Source organism: Hypomesus transpacificus, chromosome 12, assembly GCF_021917145.1.
Source record: "Hypomesus transpacificus isolate Combined female chromosome 12, fHypTra1, whole genome shotgun sequence".
In the NCBI taxonomy this organism is placed as follows: Eukaryota; Metazoa; Chordata; class Actinopteri; order Osmeriformes; family Osmeridae; genus Hypomesus; species Hypomesus transpacificus.
In genome coordinates, this window is record NC_061071.1 from 4865001 (window position 1) to 4881952 (window position 16952).

Consider the following 16952-nt stretch of genomic DNA (forward strand, 5'->3'; position numbering starts at 1 on the left):
AAGAAGAAAACGACATGGTTACAGAGAGTAATTAAAACACATGTTTACACTATTATTATCAGCCATTTTGTATGATAGGTTTAACTACAGAGCATTTAAGACAAAGATTGTGTATCTCTTACAAGTAATTCAATTTTACTTGACAATACTATGTATTACTGTATTAAAATACTCATTCTTGAGAATGCGTTTTATGATGGTTGACATTTGAAGTGTTATGTCTCTATGGAGGCTGCTTTATTCATGGTTTCTATTCAAGCATGGTGATTAAAACGAATTTTGTGTCAATCAAAAATAAATATTCCATTGTTATCAAAACATTATTGGAAATATCCACTTCCCTTGAATGTCCAGTAGCAAAATACAAAAGTAAAATACATATCAGTCAAGGTTAAGACTAACAACAGTGCTAAAATTGGTTAAATGTACAGATGACAAGACAATGATACAAAAATACAACAGTGGATAATGAACGAAACAGTTAATATACAATACTGCAATGTTTGGCTTGGCTGGAATGGAAGTACAGTTATGTGCCTAAATGACTGGAATGACATTGGTCAGTTCTATGTTTCAAAGGCCAGACTGGCTTGTTGATGAGACAATGCTCTATAAAACATCTAACTTAAAACTCATCTAACTTTAAATTAACTGACAAGCTTTTAAACCAACTGTTTATAACGTTTAAATTTCAACTATATTTTCTTATGTTACTCATCTGGGGCATTAAAGATGGAATGCATCTGGTGGTTTAGATCTGTCTGTCGGTCTGATTGTATGCGTTTCTGTGCATTTGCTTCTTTGTCTGAGGGAGTTTGCATGGTTGTTTATGTCACTACTTGCATGCCTGTGTGTTTGTGTTAGGACTGTTTGGTCAGCTGTAGTGAGTGAGCCAAGAGAGAGGACAAGACCAAATCCAGATGGTTAGGAGGTCAATCCCCATCTGCTTCTTTCTTATCCAGACCCAGAGCAACCAAGCAAGAGGTGATGGGTTCACATGACCCAGTTTGGCCAGCTGGGGGACAGAATGTGATATATTTCACCTCATCAACTCAGTGTGGGGCACTTACTGGGTCCTGGGTTGGATCCTGGTCATTGATTCACTGGTAACCTAGTCTGTGGCTAAAACAGCTCATCTGGAAGATGAACGTGAGTAAGTGTACAGTACAGTACAGTACACAGAAGGAGGTAAAAACTGTAAGATACTATTGTTCTATTTACAAAGCACCATACGCGGTGTGTTAATGTGTGTGTAAATGTATTTTAGCCTTTGACATGTCAATGGAGTAACTATTTATAATTAACAGACTGAAAAATGGAAATGTTTGCGAGGTTTGTATGTGAGATTGTCAGTGCACGTACAGTATGTACACCTGTGTGTGTGGCGGTGTGTGTATGCACACCTGCCTCTCTGTGTGTGTGTGTGTGTGTATATATTTCCTGGCTCGCTGTGAGTGTGTGTGTGTTTCTGTGTGTGTGTGGTGGAGTGTGTGCGTGCATGTGTGGTGGAGTGCGTGTGTGTGTGTGTTCCAGGCCTATCTCTTGGAGGGCCCGGTGTAGCTATTCTCAATGCAGAGCACGGCGTAGGAGTTGGCACAGCTACTGGGGCTCTGCTGGAGAAGATGGCCGCCATCCCACAGCGAGGAGGCCATGCCCGTCAGAGCCTGCTCGCCCACGCGCCATGCCTCACAGTAGTTGTCCACCTGATGGCGACCCCCGCTGGTCGAGCCGTGCCACAACATCTTCTCAGGCCTAACGGAGAAGGAGATGACGATCAGGGCTGCGTTTCCCAATAACGACGGATCGTAGCAACGATCGAGCAAAAAACGAAACCATCGATATTTCTTACGGGAGTCTCCCAAACATGCTCATAAGGAGTAGGCTAATCTATGCGCTTTCAAGAGCTACAAATTTTCAAGACACACAGGTTTCTTGTGCATTTAGGGTTAGTATAATGTACTATCTATTGTTATCTGTAATTTAGGAAGTTTTAGTATTAGGGTTAGTATAGTCGATATTTATTGCTATCTGTATATGTAGGAAGTTTCACTTATTTAAGCTCAGCATTGATGTAAATTGTGTTCCGTGTACTTATTTGTTATGCCAGGTGCTTTAGTTGTCTTGACTTAAGAATTTCAGTGCCCAGTCTAACCTTGTGTTGTTCTGTGTACCTGACAATAAAAGACTTGAACTTGAACTTTAGCAACAATGTTTTTGGGAATGGCCCGTAAAACTAAGATTCGTCGTACAATGGATTCTACAATCAATTTAGGCTTAAGATGCTTTCGGGAAACGCAGCCCAGGCTGGTTTATGAACACAAATGTCCTAAAATAAACAGCAAACAAATGATAGTATGCTATCTATAAAGAACTATAATGTAAGAGCAAACTTTACGTCTTGTTAGTGTGTGCATTATATTTCCTGCTTTACTTTGATACTCTAACCTCTCCTGTCGTTTCAGTTCCTGCCCTTGTGCTTCTCCTGCACCCAATTACCTGCTCCTGGGATTAAATGTATCAAACTCTGTGTGAATTCACCTCACGCGACATATTATTTTCCAAAATCTGAAACTCTGTAGAAACACCCATACACATGTTTCTGCACCCATTTTCCTGTGTACGTGCCTTCTTACATTTGGCCCCTGGTCTTTGTCTCTGATATCCCAACTCACATACTCTCTGTCCTTCCAACTTGTAAGATTGTTTTTGTTCTCCTAGTGAGTACATAGCTTTCCAGCATTTCTTCTAGTATTTAATCATTCACTCTTTGACTTGTTGCCACTCCATGGCTGGATTTGTTTGCCTGGTTTCCGACTGCCTTCCCATGTATGACTGCCTGGTACTAGTAAAGACACCTACTCCCGCCTCGTCTCCTCTGTCTGTCTTTGCATTTGAGTGTCTGTTCTGCCTGGGATCATTACAGACACTTAAAATGATTACCTGAAATGTATTAAACTAAAAACAACTACATAAAAGCTGATATGTTTTCAGCCATTCAGGGACAGTCAGGGTTCTAAGGAGAACTCCTCAGATTTGGTATTTAGACCATCGAGTGTGGGTCTCTTACCAGGCGTTGTCCTTGAGGATGTCCCTGCCATCGAAGGAGTATATAGGCACATTGTCTTTCACTCCCACATCACTGAAGATGGCCTCCCAGCTGTCAAACAGCACCTCGTCCTGAGACCACAAAGAGAGCAACCCTGGTTTAGACTAAAACCTACTATATACTGTATGTATGTATGTATATATTTTATATACTGTTAACAATAAAACACCCATCAAAATCAACTGTAACAAACCTAAACAGTGTGTAAAGATTGATTACAGATACTTCAGTTTGGACCCCTGTACCTTGAGGTTCACTATGGGTATGCGGTCGCGGTCCGACACACGGACAATGCTGTGTAGGTCCTGCAATCTGGACGACAGGAAAGCTCGGAACGTTCCTTTCATGCCTATTGCCCGTGCCTGGTTGAAGCACAGGAAGTCTGCCCCACGAATGCCCCTCATGGTACCCGTTTGGGGGGCATTTAGGGCCATAAGATGAAGCTGTAGCGGGTGGAAAAAGAATTATACTGTTAGAACAAAATGTCTTCCACAAAATGGCCTTTGCAAAGTCAGGTTGAGCAGGTGAGGCTTGAGGCGTCTGTCGTCTCTACTCACTGCCTGCCCAGCGGTGTGGTCGTGGATGGGGGTATGGGGCTCGGGGCGTCTCTTTGGGGGTGTCACTGGATAGCGTGGAGGGTATTGGGGGGATTCGGGCTGAGCAGGTTGGGCTGGCTGCCTGCTGTCCGTATGGTACCGGTCCGAGTAGCTAGGATAGCGTGGGTCAGTGGGGGAAGGGTACCTGGGGTCTGCATGGGAGGGGTGCCTTGGGTCTGGCTGGGATGGGTATCTAGTGTCCGGTTGTGAAGGGTACCCTCTCTCTGGGTATCCTGTCTCTGGGTATCCTGTCTCTGGGTTTTTGGGGTTGGGGTACCGTGGGTCGGGTAGCACCGGGAACTGGCCCTGTCCCTCTCTGAGGGGGCCCTCAGTGGCCCGTCCACCGTAGGAGGGGTGTGTCCCAGAGTGTGGGGGCGGGTCTGGGGCGTAGTGGACCACAGGGGGGGGCTCCACAGCAGCTACCTCGTTACCCTGGAAACGAAGATTGTTTATGATGATGAATGTTGTGTGTAATGTGATGGTGTATAGTAAAATTGTATTTGTAATGTGGTGGTATATAGTATGAATGTTGTGTTTAATGTGGTGGTATATAGTATGAATGTTGTGTGTAATGTGGTGTATATTATAAATGTTGTGTGTAATGTGGTGGTATATAGTATGAATGTTGTGTGTAATGTGGTGGTATATAGTATGAATGTTGTGTGTAAAGTGATGGTGATATTTAAAGGGCTCACCTGATCAGGGGGCAGAGGGATGTAGCCTCCCAGCTGCAACAGAGAATAAAAAACACCAGTGCATGTAGTACATATATACCTATGCATTAATATAAAATTAATTGTATATGCAGTATTTGGAACCTACATGTAGACTACCTTTAGTTTGATGTGTGTTTAAGTGTGAGTGTATGTGTGGGTTTTTGGCGTGTGACTTACAGTGTGTGGGTGTGTGTACCTGTATTTGCCTGACACCGTCCCTGACCCTGAGGTAAAGATCGGTCTGGTCCAGGACGTATACCAGGGTCCCCTCCGCCTGCCTTCTGGCCGTGGCTGCCATGGTGTCATACGAACGCAGCACTGTCACCTAGGAGACAGATACAAGATCATTCCTCCCATACTTCCACCCATGGAAACATCTGTTCATCCATCCATCTATCCATCCATCCGACAAAGTTGTAACTAACTCACCCCATTAGTGGAGCCAGGGTTCCCAGGAGGGCCAGGAGGCCCTGGGGGACCTGGGATACTAATGGCTGGAATAGGAAAGAGGAGTAGTCACCGCATTAGACAGAGAAGTGTTTGTGTGTATACGCTTGTGTGTGTTTGTGTGACGAATGTTCACCTGTGTGTGCAAGATCAATGTCTGTGTGCATGTGTGATTTAAATGTTTGTGCGCACACAGTGTGCAATGTTTGTGTGCGGGTCACTGTCCAACGTGTGTCTGTGTGTGTGCTTGTGATCACAGCTCACTCTGTGAGGGTCTGTAGGCCCCAGGCAGAGCTGATCCTGGAGGACCTGGGGGTCCAGGTAGTCCAGGGATCCCAGGCTGCCCTTCATAGCCTCTCCCTGGGACACCTGGAGGGCCCTGGGGACCTGGAGGCCCGCTGACTGACTCTCCCTTGGGGCCCTGAGGACAGACCATCAGTCATAAGAACCTAATTGGCTCAGCAGCTCCTGATATTAGGTTTTCAACCAACTGAATACAAAAGACAAATGCATAAATAATTGTTATTCTGGTTTACCGGTGGTCCTGGAGATCCCTGTCCTCCACTGTAGCCATAGCGAGGGTCATAGTAGCCCCCTCCCCCGCCTGTCTCCCCCTTCTCCCCCTTCATGCCCATCTCCCCCTTCATCTCGTTCTGGTGACATAGAACACATAACACTCAGCCATCTGGGGTCCATTCTTCGTACGTCGCTTATTACATCCGAGATCAAATGACACATCCAAGATGACATCATTTTGCTCATCATGATCTGACTAATTAGGTTCTTCGAACAGTGCACCCCTGTTGTTTAGTAATGCTGGATTGAGTTGTCTGGAATAATTGCCATTCATGTGTTTGTTTAAAAGAGGGTATGTGTCGATAGTAGAAACCTTGATCAGCAACCCTGCTCACCATGGCCAAAAAGAGCGCCCCGTTTTTTTCCGCAAAAGAGCCAAACAGAGCAAGGTTGCTTGAAGGTTACTCCGAATTTAAAGATTTAATCAGAACGCCAGGAAACACCTCAAAGTCTGCAAAATCTAGGAGAGAGGGCTGGCAAAAAGAAGCGGTAATAAAATAAATGTATTGTGACCACGAAAGTTGTTTGATTGCATATTACAGTAGGATAAGCCTATATGTTTTTGTATTTTCATAATTATTTTGTTTAGCATCTTTACTGTCATATAATTTCATGTGGTTCCTGTTGCGTTGTACATCTTAGGGTAGGATAACCGGTTTACTTATCTACACATTAGTGATGTGTCGTTCGTGAACGACTCGTTCATTTTGAACGAATCCTTATAAGGACTCGGGAGTAACGAGTCCTCTCAACGAGTGATTCGTTCATTTCCCGACTCGGTCTTTCTACGAGTCTTTGGATCATTTTTCACGTGACCTGCATAGGCTCTGTAGCTAGAGGAAACGAACGATTCGTTCCTTTCCCGACTCGGTCTTTCTACGAGTCTTTGGATCATTTTTCACGTGACCTGTATAGGCTGTAGCAAGAGGAAACGAACGATTCGTTCCTTTCCCGACTCGGTCTTTCTACGAGTCTTTGGATCATTTTTCACGTGACCTGCATAGGCTCTGTAGCTAGAGGAAACGAATGATTAGTTCCTTCCCCGACTCGGTCTTTCTACGAGTCTTTGGATCCTTTTTTCACGTGACCTGCATTGTATTTTTTAGTAGAGGAAACAGTTTCCTTATTCCCTTTCGCGTGGCCGCTGTTTTAGTAAGACGTGAATGAATTATATTCGCTCAAGTCATCATACTGACTGGTTTTGTTATTTTCACTCTACATTTACACTTACAGTTTAGTGCAGTGTTTGACGTGATAATTAAATGCTAGTGTGATAATACATGACCAAATCATACAAACTCATGATACATTATTTTAATGCAGGAATTTATTTTGAAATAGTATTTGCTGGTGCACATGTCATGCACTAACCTACAGTGGACGTATAGGGGCTATACGTCCTTTGCAGTGGACGTATAGCCCCCAACCCCCCCCCCCCCCCCCCCCCCCCCCCCCCTCCTGAAATGAACAAATGACTCGAAAAAAGATTCGTTCATTTTACTGAACGAGATTCAAAGAACCGAATCAGTAAAAAGAACCGAACTTCCCATCACTACTACACATGCATGGAGGAATAAGTGACACATTGCCATCGGAATTACTTACTACTCGGAAAGAGGAACAAACATTTATTGTGCACGTGCTTATATACCATACAGCAAAACGTAACGTCCAATGAGATTACTGTATGAGAGCATATGACCCCCACTCAAATCAACACCTGCTCTCTAATAAAAAATAAAACAATATGTCACATTTGACATTTGTTTTGGAGCTTAGGCTACATTCCAAAAAGAAAATGTCTAAACTGCTCAATCTTAAACTTTGTTGCAGGCTTACCGTGCGTGTCCACTACAGCGGAGCGGCACGGAGCGCTGGCTTCCAATCCATTTTCAATTAAACCGGGCGTTGACGCTCGTGTAGGGCATTGTGGGAGCGTACGCGAGCGTCAACGCCCGGTTTCATTGAAAATGGATTGGAAGCCGACGCTCCGCGCCGCTCCGCTCCGCTGTAGTGGACATGCACGGTTAGTCATAACATCTGCTACCATCTCTGCTGTTGGGCAATATTCAATGGTTATATTGCCATCATTGAGTGCTGATCGAACAAAATGAAAACGAATATCAACAACCTCTGACAATTTACAGGGTTTTTGGACAATTGCTCCTTGGTTGTCTTTCCAAGATTTTGACTGGCACATATTTACACTTACTATCCATTCCATTTAATAGTTGTATAAGGTATAGGCATTCCTGAGTAGTCGCAGCCAAAGCCATATATTCAGCTCAGTGTTTCCCACAGATTAGAAATCTAATTGTGGCGGGGAGGGGTGGGGGTTGTCAGACCAAACAAATTAACAACAACTAACATATCATTTCTGCATTAGGCATGTAGCAACGCTAGTGCTAAACAACTATTTAACTGGTCGGCTCCATGACGCCGGGTAAGTAGCTAGCTCTTGAGACTTCTCACCAAAAGAACGGAGGGGAAACTTCGAGTACTGTAAGTCGCTCTGGATAAGAGCGTCTGCTAAATGGCTAAATGTAAATGTGAGTAAGGTACCTAGCGAAAAGTAGCCTCAACTTTCCTCGACTTTTAGCTACGGCACTAATGCTGAAGGCTCGCTGATATAGCTGTCGGTCTTACTAGAACGGCATATGTATGCATTGTTGCTAACGTGTGCTGACGTTGTGACTGTGTGCATATGTGAGAAAGACGCATGAGTGACAGAGAGACGGAGGGAGAGCAGGGGAAAGGAAATGCAGCTGAACGAATACGCTGCGTGTTTTAACCTAAATAGCGATAAAAAAAAGTTTTACGAAACGCAATGTGTGGCGGCCGGTGTTGATTCTGTGGCGCACCGCCACACATTAGTCTATGTGTGGGAAACACTGCAGCTTCACATGTGGATAACGCAACTGTTGGCTGCTTTGATTTCCATGACACAACAGGATCCTTTTAATCCTTTCATTTAGTCATTTAACATTAGTCATTTAGCAGACGCTCTTATCCAGAGCGACTTACAGTAACTACAGGAACATTCCCCCCGAGGCAAGTAGGGTGAAGTGCCTTGCCCAAGGACACAACATCATTTTTTTGGGGCTCGGCCGGGAATCGAACTGGCGACCTTCAGATTACCAGCCTGATTCCTCACAGTTCAGCCACCTGACTCCTGACCTACACAATACCCTGTAGTACTGTGTCTATCCCTCAGGTCTGCTGCCTAATCAGCATCACTATATGCCACAAGTTTCAGTGCCTCTTTACTTTTCTTACATAGCATAACTCCTTGTTGATTGTGCATTTCAAGTATCTCATCACATGTGATAGGTACTGTGAAAACTTGCTGACTATCCAACTTAGGTCTGGTCTTGTACATGTCATTACATAAATCAAGCTGCCTATCACCTCTCGATATCTCCTAGAATCGCAAAGTTTCTCATCACCATCCAAGTTTAATTTCTGTTCACATGGGGTGGACCTTGACCTCTGACATACCAAACTTCTCCAGTATTTTTGATATGTATTGCTTTTGGTTCATTCTTACCTCTCCCTCACTCTGGTTAAAATCTATGCCTAGAAAGTGTTTAAGTCCTCCAAGATCTTTCATTTTAAACCTTGTTGTCAACATTTTCTTCACATCATTGAGTGAATCACTGTCCCTAGATGCTATGAGTAGATCATCAACCCAGATGATCAGTATGATCCTATCATTTCCCGTTTCTTTGTAGTAGACACAATTGTCTGCTGGATTCTGAGTAAATCCATTTTCACTGAGGTGATCGTGTAACACCCTATTCCAATTCCGTCCAGACTGTTTCAAACCATATAGTGACTTGTTTAGTTTACTGACAAGTTTTTCACCCGCCTCTGATTTGACTTCAAAGCCTTCTGGTAGCTCTATGTAAACATCACAATCTATAGGAGCATTAAGATAAGCTGTCTTGACATCCATTTGATGGATGTCAACTTTGTTTCCCATATCTCATAATTATTTTAATCTCCGTCAAAGCATAACCTGCTCCATCGGTTTCCAACGTCCCGCCTGGGCCCATAACCTGTTGCAATGTACATCTTAGGGTAGGATAACCGGTTTACTTATCTACACATGTACGGAGGAATAAGTGACACATCGCCAACGGAATTACTTGACCGGAAAGAGGAACAAACATTTATTGTGCACGCGTGCTTTTATACCATACAGCAAAACATAACGTCCAATCAGATTACTGTATGAGAGCATATGAACCCACTCAAATCAACAGTTCCAACAAATTAATTATGTAAATGACACCCTCAAGAGAAAATACCACGCAATGATTAATTCGGGTTCATGTTAAATTCTGCTTATTATCCTTTCACCTTCCGCCAGGGGCGGCACCAGATAATTTTTAATGCAGGTGCTAAGGGGGTGCTAGATCATTGACAGGGGGAGCTGCGCAATTCTATATATTATATATAAATAGCAGAGAATGTCTAAACAGGGTCTGTAAATAATATCAGGGCTGCTTGGGCCGGAGTGGGACCCATTTTCAGCCCGGCAGTGTAATGGCCAAAGCCAGCCCATCCCCCACCAGGGGCCGAGCCATACGTTGAACAATCGGGGCTTAACCTGAACCTAGTCAAGGTTTTGATGCGAGGTGAATTCGCTTTTTTTTGCATTAATTTCTGTGCAAAATAGTTTTTTTTTGCTTTCTGTAGGCTAATATAAACATTTCGTTGGACTCATATTGTAATATTTTCCGAAAAATTACAACCCGAATTTGTAACTGAAAGATTCAGGGCTTTTGGGAAAAAATATTTTTCCCACCCTTGCAGGAACCTAGATTTATAAAGTGACAGATCTTTCTTACCTGGCTTTTTCAGTTCCTCCTGGCATCTTTTTCCCATCCATTTAATTATTTTTGCATCAACTTAATCTTGCTAACTCCACAACAATACATGATTGTTTAGGGTTGTCTCCGTGGCAACAAATTTGGTACGCACTGGTGTTTGAGAAAGAGAGCATGCGCGACAACTGAAAACGGCACTTTTTAATCCACCAATCTGATCATGCGTTTATTTAGATTAAAACCTAGTGTAGCCTATTAGCTTAGTTATCAGTCACATAGTAACTTAACACATATCGTTTTATTCGGTGTGTGAAAAAAACAAAGAGAAAGCAGGCGATCTGCTGGACCAATTCATGAGCAGGCAGAGCAGCCCACCGTGAATTCTCCCGATGGCCTGAATACTATTAATAAGTTAGCAATATTTTGGGGGGTGCTATGGGGGTGCTTTGGTCTTTCTTGGGGGTGCTGAAGCACCTGCTAGCCCCTCCCTAGCGCCGCCCTTGCCTTCCGCAACAGGTTGTTGTCGTAAAAATTGACAAGACATGGCTGTGTCAGACTTCCTGTATCGCCTCTGCGTATAAAGCCGCAATCAAATCTTGTTTACATAAAATAAGCCTGCTCCCGAGCAGGTTTAAGATAAAGCACTATGACAGCAAGTCCAGAATGAGAATCGAAGAACCGAACAATTATAGCCTGGGTGCCAGCCGAACTAAGCCCCGCCCACAAGAAAATGTGGTCGGGAAGTTGGGTCTGGGGTCGCTAGTTTTGGGAAAAACGATGTCCGAACAAGAGCTGTTCGGACCAATCAAATTGTCAGGGCAGCATAATACGTTGCTCTGATTGGTTGCAGGTCTATCCAATTTAGCAAAGAGACATTTTTTTCCGGGTTCGGTTGAAACACGCCCCATACTCACAGCCCAACAGAGCGGTTTCAGACTCATGTTCTGACTAGAATTGGCCGGGTTTCCCAGATTTGTTAAGAAGCTTTTAACGCTAAGAGCTTCTTAGGAGCGTTCTAAGAGCGTTCTAGAGCGTTCTTAGAACTAGAGCTTCTTAACGAATCTGGGAAACCCGGCCATTAGAGTATGACCACGTCATGCTACCAAACAATCCAAGATCATGAAAAATCAAATAATTAAATCCAACCAAGTTAGCGAAGAACGGGCCCCTGGGCTGTAACCGGGTTTTCAACTCATCTGTTAAGTGTGCTACCTCACATTTAGAATATCCATAACTATCAATTGATAAAGTTCTAGAATATTAATATTCTAGAACTTTATTCATATTTCAAATACTCAGCTTTTATAAAACAGTATTTATACATTTGTTCATTTAGTATGTGTTATATTTTCAAGAGCAGTCATTAACTTCATTCATTTTGATAATCATAGCTGTTAATGACTATCTTCTATGTGTATATTGTTTTTCTTTTTTTTATGTATTTTGTAACTGTACACAGGGGCGTACCTAAATGCTTGAATTTTGAATACAAAAATAAGTTATGAAGAGGCCAAGGTAGTGTGGCTGATGCTTACCTTGAAGGTGTAGATGTCAAAGTTGGAGGTAAGTCCTGCGATGGAGATATCATATTGACAAACTGCAATATGGAACAATATACTAGTGGTACTCTCCACACCACTGAGTGTGTGTGTGTGTGTTTACCTGGTGTCCCAGGTATTCCTGGATTTCCTCTGTCTCCTTTGTCTCCTTTAGAGGCTGGTGAAAAAGAGTGACCAGATGACTATATTAGCACTCGCCATTTATCTACAGTACACAAACCCTATGTACAGTACTAGGTCTAGTGGAACTTTTACGTTACATGTTAGAGACAACATATATCATTACTGAGCCTATCAATACCGTGGTCCAGACCTTTTCCAACATTATCTACTAGGCCTATGAATGCTACACATTGGGTGTTTGTGTTAGTATACAATAGGTCTGCAGGTCTGTCACACACTGGCCATGGGCGGCAGACTCACCGGGATAATACTGTGAAATATCACCATACCTCTGGAAAGAGAAGAGAGTGCAAGGGAACACATTACGTCAATCAACATATGTATATTTACTTGGACATGTCACTGTTGCAGTGCATTTCATCTTTTTTCTAGCATGCAGGTTCAAATTGTATTATTTCCAAGAACTGCTTGGGAGAAGGTAACATTGTATAAAAGGTTGGTTGTGTTTGTGTGCTTTTGCTGAATTTTAGCAGAGCAGATGTTGTTTGGTATTACTGACCCCTTCTGCAGACACAGCAGGACCAGGGGGGCCAGGGGGGCCTGGGGGGCCAGGAAGACCCTAGGAGACAAACACAAACACATTAGTATAGGAATTATAATGGCTCATTTATACTTGAAGAGTGTACACACATTTTAAATTCATACTCAGCCAATATTTCCTTCTCAGATCAGTTCAGTCATAATGCAAGGCATTTAGATTTCCCTGGGCTCATGTTTGATCAATCTCTGACAATGAGGTGTACTTCCTGGTGAGTGTTTAAGACCTGTGGCAACCGTCCAATCACAGCAACTTTACCACTGAACTTACCAATCGGAGGGGCCATACTTACTGGGTAACCGTATCCTGTACCTGAACCTGAGTCGCCTTTCTCTCCCCTGTCACCATTGAGTCCCGGACGACCCTACAACCCACACAGAATTACAAAACTATCGAGAAGATACAACCACACCAGTGGCCTGTATGATGACCAACACGAAGGAAGACATAATGTATGAACATGAACTGACCGTAACAACTGTCATCAGAGGACTGTGTTTTGTACAGAATTTATTTCAATAATTCCAACTTATAACCCAAATGGTTCCAATGGTACAGTTGATATCAATTCAAGTAATATTATGGATAGATATTTTTATGAGTATAGATAAATGGTCTGAATGTAGTAAGTGTAGTTTACTCACTGGTCGGCCAGGAATTCCTATCTCTCCCTTTAGTCCATTAGTACCAGGCAAACCCTACAGGAACACAACCAAAAGACGCCTAGTGAGAACTATCACAATACCTACATCCTGCTTGGCCAATCCCACAGAGAAGACTTTTGGTAGATAAAGGACACTGGGTGACCATTCAGTGGTACTGCAGAGTGTTTGAGAGTTTAGTGTGCTTGTAGAAGAAATGAACACAACATGTGAAGATAACACCTCAGTACTTACAGGAGGTCCTTCAGGTCCAGGGGGGCCACTCTCTCCCTACAAACACACACACACACTAAAATAAAGTAATACAGTACAATCATTTGTCTTCGCCAAACAGGTGGTGTGGTTCTGACCCGTTCTCCTCCGGTTCCCCCAAGATAGCGGGGTATTCCATTACTGTCCAGGATCACACCAGGCTCCCCCTTCTGGCCCTGGGGAGGTGCAGCAGAAACCATGTCAGAGGCTAGGCCAGGCTAGCTGAGGATAAACTAGGCTGGGTAAAGCTAGGCTAAGATACGATAAGATATATCGTGTGCCAACATAAACCGAATTAAAACAAAATAAACTCAACTGAGCCAACCTAGGATAGGCTAATTAAACTAGACTAAATCAGACCAGGCTGGGTTTTACGATTATATTCCGATTATGGTCAAATCCAGCCCCTGCTGTACCTTAGAATCATAACCAGGCTGTCCTGGCTCCCCTCTGTCTCCCTTGGGTCCCATGGGCCCCTGTTGAGAAACAGAGACATTATTATCAGTCATAAAATGAAGGGTATTTGAGTTATTATCTAACTCTCTGTGGTGGGGAGAAGTGAAGGGTGTGTATATGAGTCCGAGAGAGAGAGTGAGAGAGAGACAGGGGAGAGAAAGAGACAATAACAATATGTGTGTATGATCAAGCATTGCAACAGTTGATGATACACAGTTAAAAACACAAAGTTTGGGATTGGTTGGTTCAAATGTGGTAATACTTACTGGGAAACCTGCTCTGCCAGGGACACCAACTCCATCCTGACAGAGATAACAGGTGTCACAACGCATTGTCATTCATCATCATTGAGCACCACAGTGACAAAACAATACAAAAGCATGAATGAGTGCTGAATGGATTCTCATCTGCTGTCCTCCACTGGAATTAACTCCATTGTACTTCAGAGAGACCCAAACACAGGTGAGTAGGTGTGTGTGTGTGTGTATTTATCTGCGCATGCGTAGCTACACTCACACTGTCTGAGGTTCTGTAGATGATCTCTCCTGGGGGGCCAGGGGATCCAGGGGGCCCAGGAGGTCCTCCCGCCCGTCCAGGCAAACCCTACACCAAACGCACAGAGCAGGACAGAGACATCCCTCATTCTACCCTCACAGTATCTCAGAAGAGAGAATCTATCTCGAAAATAGCCCCATTTGTCCAAGTGGACAATCAAGAATTGTCTATTGACAATAAGAATTATATTTTGAATTATTCTTAATCAGTAAAAAAACACATTTTATGTTTATAAAATTGATGCTCAGCAAATATGAACTTACCACATTCCCTTTCACTCCCCTTTCTCCCTTTTCGCCCTGTTGGAAGCGACGAGAGTTCATGAAAAACACAGCCTCCCATGATAATCTCAGGCAGTGGGACTAGGAAAGCGATATTACTCCTACCCATTTTCCTGGGAATCCATCTAATCCAGGAGTCCCGTCCCGGCCTCGAGGTCCTTCACTTCCCTTCTCCCCTGAAATCCCTGGGAATCCAGGTCTTCCCTAATGAGGAAGGGGAGGAGACACGAGAGAGGATCAGTAACAGTCTCCAGGTAATTGCAAATGTTGTCATTCAGCTCATTTGATCGGTTCAATGGGTTCAATGGGTTCCTACCGGCAGACCAGCAACACCAGGCGGACCCTGAAACAAAGCAGTTGTTTAATGACTGGGTGTGTTTGTGCGTGGGTGTGTGTGTTGTATGTGTGACACTCGACAGATACCTGGGGTCCTGGTATTCCGATCACTCCTTGAACACCACTGACCACACTGGAACCTTCCATGTCGTGCTGCAAAAAGAAAATGTATACACGTTGACATTGACTCCTGGTCAATACATGACCGGGACACAGCATTATTGATTTACCAATATATCCATCCATCCATCCATCCACCCCTTCATCCATCCATCCATGTAGATTAGTGATAATCCTTACAGTGCCCACACGGTAAGATGGTCCAGGGGGTCCCGGGGGCCCTGGAGGTCCAACAGGCCCCATAGGTCCAGGTAGCCCAGCTCGGCCTCCCACCCCTGGGGTACCTTCCACACCAGAACTGCCTTGAGAACCCTAAAGGTCCAGACACAGGAGGTCAGAGACACTGGGGTAGTAGAGAGAGAGTGAGAGTTTGTATGCATCTATGCATCCATATTGATGAATATATTCTGTGTCATTCCACTGTTTAAACCAACTGGCTCTGAGAAATAGTCAGGTGGCTGAGCGGTTAAGGAATCTGGCCGCGCCAAATGACGTTGTGTCCTTGGGCAAGGCACTACTTGCCTCGGGGAGAATGTCCCTGTACTTACTGTAAGTCGCTCTGGATAAGAGCGTCTGCTAAATGACTAAATGTAAATGTAAGTCATTGTGAATCCAAACACATCCTGCAGCACATTCAGACCGGCAGACACAGACAACACTCAGATGCAGAAGTCAGAAACACAGTTAGAATTACAGTCAGACACCCAGCCAGATTCACAGCCAGACAAACAGCCAGACATGGTATCAGGTCAACATGCAGAGCATCCATGAGAGGAGAAGAAGAGAAGAGCCCAGCAGAACCAGTACCTGGTACCCATCACCGGAGGATGAGGAGGGGCTAAAGTAAGACACCAAACCGGAGAAAAAGTCGCTGGCAGAGTAGGAGCTTTGCTAGAACAAAATCAGCATTAGGGACACAGTGTAACATATGAGCGGCAGAAGCGACACATACTAGATCTGCCTGCTGAAGAAAGACCTGATCAGACCAGATCTGCTCTATATAACCCTTGTGTTATCTTCGGGTCATTCTGACCCATCAGTAATTGTGGCCCACCGTCGTATTGCGACAACTTTAGCGCATACAAAAACACAGTGAAGCAATTTCTTTTAACCTGTTGGCTGTCACAGACCCCCACATTCCAAAGGTTAAAAGAAAATGATTTTTATTTGTTTTTGTATTGGGTAAAATTGGGTAAACATGACGATGGTTTGTTATGAACCTTTGGGTCATGTGACCCGAAGGCAGAACAAGGGTATGAACACATTCACCAGATCTGCTCAATACAGACCTGTTCCCAAGACCTGCTCTATAAAAACACAGCCTCTGAATTGTGTTTAGGTTGCATATCAGTGTTCATCTGCAAGCAACGGTTAAGCCTTTTGTGACAAGAGAATGTAAAAAGTATGACTAGTACACATACAATTTGGATTTGATTATTCCTTAGATCTGCTCAATCGAATAGTCACACACACATATAGAAACACACTGACGAGATCTGCTATAGAGTGAACAGTGAACATGGCTGCTCAATTGTGAGCGAGACCATCTTGGCTGAAATGCGGCTCTGGATTCATCCCAAATCTCACCTTCGCTCCCACCGCCCCTGGCAGGCCAATACCAGACTCTCCCTATGGATGAAGGAGATGGGGAGAGAGTTAGGCTTAGTGGAAGAGAAAATAGAGACTAAATAGATCAAAATCATACAGAGAGACAGTCAGGAAGCAGACAGCGACACA

The 16952-nt window shown here is 43.9% G+C and overlaps 1 protein-coding gene across 4 annotated transcripts in view; it reads right to left on the reverse strand.

Annotated features, from left to right (window-relative positions):
- Nucleotides 1-213: 213 nt before the first annotated feature.
- The window catches only part of LOC124474355 (collagen alpha-1(XVIII) chain-like), a 42163-nt gene continuing 25424 nt past the window's right edge, over nt 214-16952 (reverse strand). For 3 of the 4 annotated variants that reach the window (XM_047030384.1, XM_047030383.1, XM_047030382.1), the window contains exons 17-43: nt 16803-16844; nt 16023-16106; nt 15396-15527; nt 15183-15248; nt 15076-15102; nt 14865-14963; nt 14742-14777; nt 14440-14526; nt 14190-14225; nt 13884-13943; nt 13566-13643; nt 13450-13485; nt 13198-13251; nt 12846-12917; nt 12515-12574; nt 12256-12286; nt 11936-11989; nt 11809-11843; nt 5402-5518; nt 5130-5286; nt 4848-4912; nt 4615-4743; nt 4398-4430; nt 3664-4134; nt 3352-3549; nt 3068-3177; nt 214-1752 (exon numbers count right to left, since the gene is read on the reverse strand). In XM_047030384.1, the coding sequence (XP_046886340.1) occupies nt 1536-1752; nt 3068-3177; nt 3352-3549; nt 3664-4134; nt 4398-4430; nt 4615-4743; nt 4848-4912; nt 5130-5286; nt 5402-5518; nt 11809-11843; nt 11936-11989; nt 12256-12286; nt 12515-12574; nt 12846-12917; nt 13198-13251; nt 13450-13485; nt 13566-13643; nt 13884-13943; nt 14190-14225; nt 14440-14526; nt 14742-14777; nt 14865-14963; nt 15076-15102; nt 15183-15248; nt 15396-15527; nt 16023-16106; nt 16803-16844 (2586 nt within the window). In that variant the 3' untranslated portion in view covers nt 214-1535. The remainder of the gene's footprint in view (nt 1753-3067; nt 3178-3351; nt 3550-3663; nt 4135-4397; nt 4431-4614; nt 4744-4847; nt 4913-5129; nt 5287-5401; nt 5519-11808; nt 11844-11935; nt 11990-12255; nt 12287-12514; nt 12575-12845; nt 12918-13197; nt 13252-13449; nt 13486-13565; nt 13644-13883; nt 13944-14189; nt 14226-14439; nt 14527-14741; nt 14778-14864; nt 14964-15075; nt 15103-15182; nt 15249-15395; nt 15528-16022; nt 16107-16802; nt 16845-16952) is intronic. The other variant, XM_047030381.1, reaches the window with a different exon arrangement.